Raw genomic sequence first — 8,914 nt, 5'->3', positions numbered from 1 at the left:
CCTCTATGGTGTGTAAGGGTGAGGGCAGTATAGGGCATTCTGTCTCTCACATACCAAGTCACTTGTGAGTGAAGAACCTTGCTGCCAATACTACACACGTAACGTGGAAGCATCTCAGTAATCGTAAGAGTGCCAAGAGTGATCCCAGGTGCTCACTTGTTCCAAGTCAACTGAATGCATGGGAACTTCCTAGTGCATGGACTGGCCCCTCTGGGAAAGAACAGGTGACAAGTGATATCGCTCCTGTAGACACAAGGATGTGGGATCATTACCTGTGGTCTGGGGGGGGGGGGGGAGGTTACAAGAAGATTGACCTTGTGGTGTTCGAACACGATAAAACAGATAAGGATGAGATCGATCCCAAGGAGACTGAGGATCACATTCCTGATCAGGCTCACATGAAGGAATGTCTTGTTGCTTGTAAAAGCGAGGAGACCAATTGCTTGTTCCACTCACCCAGCCACAAGGCAATTTCTTACCGTTCAGAAAATAAGTACCCTTAGGGAGAGAGACCAAAGTGTACCTCAGTCATCCAGGGGAGGGAAGAGGAGATAGGCATTTCATTTCAACTAACAGGGTGTACTAGGTACCATACTTTCTCTTTCAGGTAAGCAAATAAGAGACCCAGGAAACAGGGATAGAATGGTTGAGCGCATAATCCGTCTGGAATGAGAATGAGCACTGGTAATGCAAGAGCGTAAACTTCTGTAGTGTATATGCCTTCTCAGTCTGGGTTGGTTCTAGGTACTCCACTGTCTCTCTCACTTGTGAGAGGGGAGAGATTGGTTGGAGTCATATGCAACTCCTGTTGATTGGCTTTTCAGGAATTCTTCATAGATATTTCATTCTTCTTCTTAGAAGTAGTAATGTCTGAAGAATATAAAAAACGTGAGGGAAAGGAGGGGTCAGAAGCAGAAGAGAAGGAAGAACGCATACTCTTCTTCTTGCCAGCTATCTTCATGGCCGAGGTCTTGGAAACCAATGACTATGCTCCAACGGAGGAAGAGGCAACAGGGAACTCTTCAAAACTGTCAGACAACACCAGCAGGAGCTATGCCCTTCAGCACTTCAACAAGTGAAGCAGGAGCTGGGAAGACACCAAAACAGTATCCTTAGAAGTCCTAGAGGTGGAAAAAACCTTCTCCCACTAAAGAAGCACCAGTGATGCCTAAGCATGACCAACTTCCACAGGTTCAGGTTGTTGTCGTTGTTGCAGAGCCACACATAGCAAGGGGATGACTGCAAACAGCCATACCCAAATCCCCACCCCTAGCAAAAAGCCCAAGTATTATGAGATCAATGGAAGATTTGCACAAAATCCAGCTTATCCAGAAAACAACTGCATATACTTGTAATTTCCATATAATCTACCCAGGTTTATTCAAACACAACAGTATATCTGCACACTCATCCATATATTCTAGAAAGAAAAAGTAAAACAATTAAAAGGGAAAAATTTCAGGGGCATACAAAAAGTACTTGTTCTTGCAGCTGAGGTCAAGGTTGCCCTCAACCAGTACGGCCCCAGTCACTTCGGCCTCTGACCCTAGTCACTACGGCACCCACCCCTAGTCACTTCGGTCGTCATTAGAAAGAGTATTTTTTAATGAAAATTGGCATACATTATAATGTTAAACAGTAAAACATGTTGATAGAAAGAAAAATAGATTTCATTAAAAAAATTAGCAATACAACCAGAATGTATGGTTCATACAAACTATACAAATTGTAGTCACGCTACACAAATAAGGGAATCTGATATACAGTATACATATATTTAGATTTAAAACTTATGATCTAAAATCTAATATATAGTATGTTTAAAACTCAAGATATAATATATAAAACAGCATTTATTTGGAAGGTCCATTTGTACATAACTTAGAACATGCTTTCAAGAAGTGATTGGTGGTAATTTTGTGGTCTTCATACCATTTCCATAAGGCAAATATTTTGCCCTGCACTGTTCTAAACTGACGGCGCTGGCGACGTGTGTTTACCATCCTTGACCAGACGGACCTCTACAGTTACATTTTTGGCTTCTTTGTACAATAATGGTACTAAAACATAAAATGGAATATGAGAGCTGCCTGCCATGCCATTCAACTTTCTGTGGTATTCCTCTACGTCATTGTTGGTACGGATACTCTGGCCGAATACAGTCCAGTCACTTGGCGCCCAGAATCCACTGATCCAAGTTTCTTTAATATAATCCATTAAATTTTTAAGTGGTCCAGGAGGCACTAGTAACTCAAGCTGTTCAAATGTTGTTTTTATGTGTTCCTCAGGGAGGAATGGAAGTGCCATGAGTTGCCTTATAAAATCCTTAGTTGGGCGATGATTCCTGTATGGTGCAGCCAGTCCTATTTTTTGGATTTTTCTCCAAATGGCTTGATTCTAATGGAACGAGCATCCTTGCAATTTTATCATTGGGAGTAATGTCCTAACAGCCGACCATACAGCAATTTCAAAATCTAAAACCAATTTCTCTCCCTCTCTCTCTCTCTCTCTCTCTCTCTCGAAGATAAACACTAATAAATAAAATAATAATGGAGAGAGAGAGAGAGAGAGAGAGAGAGAGAGAGAGAGAGAGAGAGAGAGAGAGAGAGAAAATTGACATGTGTTCGTTCTCTCTCTCTCTCTCTCTCTCTCTCTCTCTCTCTCTCTCTCTCTCTCAAGTAACAAAGAAAGCAAAGAAGAAGAAGAAGAAGAAGAAGAAGAAGAAGAAGAAGAAGAAGAAGAAGAAGAAGAGCGAGAGAGAGAGAGAAAGAGAGAGAGAGAGAGAGAGAGAGAGAGAGAGAGAGAGAGAGAGAGAGAGGTATCACTGTAGTTCTTATATTCAAGTTACCATCTTGGGAGGCCGTAGTGTCTGGGGCCGTAGTGACTAGGGTTGACGGTGAGAGAGGCCGTAGTGACTAGGGCCGTAGTGACTAGGACCGAAGTGACTGGGGCCCTAGTGGTTGAGGGCCGTAGTGACTGGTTCCCGAGGTCAAAAGTTTGTGCCTTGCTGACCACCAGTAGTTATAACTACCTCGTTCCAGCTTTGTTGAAGTTGTACTCCTAAAATGGACAATGGTTTGTATTTGTATATGAACAAACATAATTACAAAATACATATAGGAATCAAAATAGGAGGTTTTACTCCGGCCATGCAGATACAATGAACCATTAGAAATACAGTAGTTGTTGAAGGCACACGATGACAAATCCTCATATTTAGCAGAATCTGTTCACTCATCCCACTGAAGGTGTCACTGAAAGCTGTTCTAAACACTTGGTCCTTAGTATTAACTACCACTATATTTCATTACTGATGGATATAAATAATCTATCTAAAAGGGACATTTATTATATGAAGAACAATTAACTTGAAACAAATATTAAAAAATTGGAACACTATCCATAATTAATAATACAGAATATAAAGCTGTAACAAGTATTTCTACTGCAACCTTATAATTATAAGTATTAGTGTTACCTGTCTAAAGAGAAGTAGCCCTGATCAATTTCAAAGTTTCTCAAGTCACATACAAATAGTACAATGGTGCCTTTCTTTTCTTATTATGCGGAGCTTTCCCTGCCCCTCTTGCTTTATAGGCATGGTTCCTCCTTAACGTACACAACCCCTTGCATCTCACAATGAGAAAATTCTTCTTATACTTCCAAAAATTCTTCTTTTATTTCCAAAAATTCTTCTTTTATTTCCACTTTCACAGGAATATTAACGTAATCTGAACTTTCCCTAATCTCAGCTTCCAAGGCTGAAGGAGTTTCTTTACTTTCAAGTGGATCAGAAGTCTTTTCTATTTCACATGTTTTTGTTTTTTCGTGGTTTAACGGCTCTTCATTTCCACTAATATTTTTATGTAAACGACGAATTGAATTTTCACTTGAATGGAATCTTAAATCAATACTAACATCACCTAATATATTTCCAATCCCAGTTTCTTTGTATTGAAGTGAATCAGGAGTTTGATTTGTGTCACATAACGTTTGATGTTCTTCATGGTTTGGGACTGATTCTTCATATTCATGCAATTTAGTATGTTGGTAATGGAGTACCTTACATTCTGCATGATTTTTCAAATGTGCAGTAAGGTGAAATTTCCGTCTATATTGTTTCCCACATTTTTGACAAGAAAAGGGCTTTTCTCCTGTATGGCTTCTCATATGAGCTGTCAGATTGAATTTCCTTCCAAATTTTTTCCCACAAACCTGACAAGAAAATGGTTTTTCCCCTGTGTGAGTTCTCATGTGATGAATTAGCACACGTTTATATCCAAATTGTTTACCACAGTCTTGACAGAGATAAGGCTTTTCTCCCGTGTGTGTTTTCTTATGTTCATTAAGATGAACTTTTTGTTTGAAATTTTTCCCACATTCTTGACATACAAATGGCTTTTCTCCTGTATGTGTTCTCATGTGATGGGTTAAATCACTTTTATATCCAAACCCTTTCCCACAATCTTGGCAAAGAAAAGGCTTTTCACCTGTATGAGTTCTCATATGTTCAGTAAGATTAACTTTCCAACCAAATTTTTTCCCACATTCCAGACATACAAATGGCTTTTCTCCTGTATGGATTCTGACATGGCAGGTAAGGTGAGATTCACGGTTAAATTGTTTACCACAATCCTGACATGTAAATGACTTTCTTTCTTTCTGAATTCTCTTGCGAACATTTAGAATACCATTTTCGGTAAATACCTCCCCAAATTCTTGACATATACGAGAATTTTCATCTGTGTTTGTCTCCATGGGGGAAGGAAGCCAAGAATCTCTACACGAGTCTTCATAAGCTCCACAAACCAAAGGCTTTTTTTTTTTTTGCTGCTAGTTTTGGAGCCAATATTTAATGTTCTTTGTTTATTTTCTTCTCTACTCTCTAAAGAGGTGGATGTCTTGTTGACATATATTCTCAAATTAAAGAAATATAATTAAATACGTACACTGCTCTAAATTCTAAACGGACATCAGAATGGCAACAACTTTACTGATAGATAAATAGTACCATCTTCCTAAAGAATGTTTTCCCAAATAAGTTTTAATATACAACCAAAAAGACCATACAATCCTAAATTTGTAATCTTTTGGGTATTTATGGAATTAATCCTTTCCTCTTGGTCATTTCATAGGTAATTTATGCTAAATATTAATAAAAGGTCAGTGATTAACTTTGAACACTGTATTACAGGACATTTTCTTTGAAATCTCTTGATATAGTACTAGCGGCAAGAGAACAATACTTTACACTGCTATTTCACTGGCACACGATTATTGTTACCATATTCATATACAATAGACTTCCTCAAACAATGATCTTTACAAAATCTCTCTTCCTAATAAATTTATGGGAATCCCTGGTATTTGAGGGCTTTTTCAGTTAATTTCCGTTAAACAAGCTGAAGATGAGTCAAGTAATGCTTCAAGTAACTTATAGGTAAATAAACACATGATAGAATAATCTTTGATTCATACTAAATTCACTCCTTGATCGTACATTTCATAAATACCATATATGACCATACAAGAGAGGTGTGAGTAGAGAGTGGGATAAAAAAATTATCAAATTATGTGGAAAAATATAAATTATTTTCCAAGCTTAAACATCCAACTAAGAAGTTATTGAAGTAATCCTATACATTAGTGTGAAGTATTTGGTAAAAGAAAAATTTAACAGCGTAATGCTTCATATAAAAACTCTTACCACTTATCAATGCTGTTTCATCCACAATACATAGATGTACTGTATTTAGACTACATTATTATAAAACATCTATTGTATTACTTCACATCAATGACATCTCTTTGTGGAAGTTTCTCAAACCCGCAGCCTCGTGGAATCCTTATGTTCACTTTGCCAGTGTCTGAAATAGAAAACTGCATTAAAAAACCACAAAGGAAAATCAAAGAAAAAGGGTTTTGACAAGAGACAAACCTGTTTTGGGGGTATGTACTTTGTGGTTCCCAGGGACTTTCCCAGTTAGGCTGGAATAAGAAAAACAATACAACTGGAAATACCATCTTCCCTGCCCTAAGACCAGTGTATCAACATGCAGGCATAAACTCAATGTGTGTATGGGAGATTCACAGGTTCAGGCTCTCTAGAATCCAAACAGCACCTCCTATGCTAAATTTGTCTGCTAAACAAAATGAAACAGTACCAATTAAAAAAAAAATATTAATCGCTGGAAAGACGGCAGTGATACCTGGGCCTGTTTACCACTTGGAGGTCATTCTTTCTCTACATAAGTATACCTTATTACATTTCTTCACCCTTCATGAGTCAAGGGAGACTGGTGGGTCTTTGGATCCACAGCCAAAACAAGTTTTTCCTGTATGTTACCCAAAGACTAATACCCGAGCATAAAATGGTAGACTTATCCAAAGGTCTAGTTGCCTATACAAAACAATTAAAGGAATGGTATAAGTTCTGCAATTGAGCACCTAATGCAAGCAAGCTGAATTGCTTAAATTTCTTTGAGGTAGTGTCTTATAAACATCATATAACCAAACCAACTAGCAAATCTCTAGATATCAGGGAACTGAATATTTACAAACAAAAGTTAAGAAATACTAAATTCTTCTCACATCTCATGCTTTTTGAAGAAGGAGAAAGAATCGGCCTTCTTTATAAAGGAGGTCACAAGACAATGGATAGCTCCTGTAGAGAAGGGCTTATTGATCTAGATGTTCTTAAAGAGACTACCTTCTGAGGATGTAGATGTGAATACCCATGAAGCTGAGTTTGTAAGAGCTCCTCCTTAACCGCAACTCTAGGTAAGACCAGAAGTTAAGTGCAATAGATGAATACCAGCAAGCATTCTTGAGATTGACAGTACAAGTTCAATCGCTCAGAGTAGAAATGAGTGGACATGGACTAGGTCATTATTTTACCATAGAGTCGGACCTAACATTCCCATACGCTAGGAAACAGACATAAGAAAATTATGAGAAGTCATAAATAATTGCTGCCAGCCTAATTATACTCCCAGGGCCCTATTTACTTGCGAACTAGAAAAGAAACCCAAGTATCTTAGCCAAGAAAAAAGGGTAGTACATATAGTCATATAAGACAGGCCTAGATAGAAAAAACATGAAGCCATTATTACACAGGGATCAAAAATTCACTCACCTATCAGAATCGGTCAAGATTTTCTCTCCTCTTACATAACTGAGTATGTTGGGCTGTACTTAGTCTTATCTAATTCAATGTTTTTTATTTATATGGCTATGGTCCATTCACAATTGTGTAAGAGTGAAAAGACAAAAGCATGAGTTATATAAGATCGAATATGACACAGCATACTCAGTTATATAACAGGGGAGTTTAAGTTGAGACATACAGTTACATAAGTGAAATTTCTCGCTCTTACGTAATGGCTCTTTGTCTTTTCTATCTAGGCCTGTTCTGTATATCGTGTTTTAAAATTTTGAATAGATACACATAAATATTGCAATATAAATTCTACTGCATTCCAGCAAATAATAAATTTTTTAAAATTTTAAATCTGTGAATGCTAAAGAATGATTGTATTCGTTGTGACGATCAAGGTCAAAGACAACTCTTCACTTAGTCAAGACCTTGAGAAGACTTTAAGCAGGCCTGGAACTGGAGGGATAGAGGCACCTCAATAAATCCTTTCTCCGTCATTCTCCGAAGAAAAGCTTTGAATTCTATAATTTTGGCTGTAAGAACTTGTGCTACCAGCTCTGACATTTTAAGAGTACTGTGTCCCTGTGTAAATTGTTTTAAAGTGATGGAGACAGCCACCAAACTGAAGACAAGGATACAAGACACCAACTTGAGAAAGCTTATGTAGTCTTCCGATGGTAACTTAAACAAGCCAAATTGAGGGAAATGAAGCCTGAATATCATCATTATCATTAATTATTATTATTATTATTATTATTATCATTATTATTATTATTATTATTATTATTATTATTAGCTAACCTACAAACCTAGTTGGAAAAGCAGGATGCTATAAGCTCAAGGGCTCTAACAGGAAAAAATTGCCCAGTGAGGAAAGAAATAAGAAAATAAATAAACTACAGTATATGAGAAGTAATGAACAATTAAAATAAAATATTTTAAGAACAGTAACATCAAAAAAAATTTTTCATATGCTGTATAAACTATAAAACGTATTTTGATGTAGGAAAAATCTATTTTTGGGTGAGATAGCAATGTTGTCCTGATGGAAATTCCTTTGGGCAGCTTCCTACTGTACAATATTTCTGTGAATGATATTACAAGAGAATTACTGTCAGGTATCACGGGGCTCAAACCCCCGTAACGGCTATCATATAATCAGGGACGTATCCGTAGATAACCATAGATATCTGCACCCCAAACAGATTTAACCCAGTATACGAATCTAAGGAGGAGGATAGGTGAGGAGCCATTACATATCCTCTCCCTTCATAGTACTACTCGTCTCTGATAAACTCATTCCAATTTTCGCAGCTTACCTACGCTCGTTCGTTTCTTTGTCAAGAGCGCCTTTTCTCAGCTTTTTGGAGTTTTTCCTTGCATGGTGGCTTTCCTTTTGTCGTCAAAGTTGAGTAACCTTCTCTTTCACAGTTTGATTTAGCTGTAACTGCTTTTGATCCCTTCGAGGCATAACAAACTAATTGACCAACAGTGTCAGAGATTAACACCTAGATCAGGAATAAGAAATTTTTTGGACCATAAGTTCCTGTCCAACCAATTAAGATGAGAATCAGCAGTTGAAGACCAGACAGGAGAACAATACTTGAAAAAAAGTAGATTGAAGGATTTAAAACAATTCTTCAGAACAGATTGATTACCGAAAATATTACAAGATTTTCTCAGTAAGCCAATGTTTTGTGCAATTAAAGAAAAGACATACCTACTGTGTTTCTCAAAAGTAAATTTGCTGTCGAGAAT

General features: G+C 37.3%; 2 protein-coding genes across 4 annotated transcripts in view; both read right to left on the bottom strand.

The window, feature by feature from the left end:
* Positions 1-1,367: 1,367 nt before the first annotated feature.
* LOC137636781 (uncharacterized) lies at positions 1,368-2,307 on the bottom strand. The gene is made up of 2 exons (XM_068369172.1): positions 2,001-2,307; positions 1,368-1,420 (listed from the first exon to the last, which is right to left on the bottom strand). Exons 1-2 carry the CDS (start codon positions 2,305-2,307, stop codon positions 1,368-1,370), a joined length of 360 nt encoding a protein of 119 aa, XP_068225273.1.
* A 1,037-nt stretch (positions 2,308-3,344) lies between these two features.
* LOC137653411 (zinc finger protein OZF-like) overlaps positions 3,345-8,914 on the bottom strand; it is a 49,878-nt gene continuing 44,308 nt past the window's right edge. For all 3 annotated transcript variants that reach the window (XM_068386786.1, XM_068386778.1, XM_068386795.1), the window contains one exon: positions 3,345-5,867. In XM_068386786.1, the coding sequence (XP_068242887.1) occupies positions 3,655-4,758 (1,104 nt within the window). In that variant the 5' untranslated portion in view covers positions 4,759-5,867 and the 3' untranslated portion in view covers positions 3,345-3,654. The remainder of the gene's footprint in view (positions 5,868-8,914) is intronic.

The sequence above is a fragment of the Palaemon carinicauda genome, chromosome 1 (genome assembly GCF_036898095.1).
Source record: "Palaemon carinicauda isolate YSFRI2023 chromosome 1, ASM3689809v2, whole genome shotgun sequence".
NCBI classification, from domain to species: Eukaryota; Metazoa; Arthropoda; class Malacostraca; order Decapoda; family Palaemonidae; genus Palaemon; species Palaemon carinicauda.
This window is presented reverse-complemented; position numbering and strand designations above follow the sequence as displayed.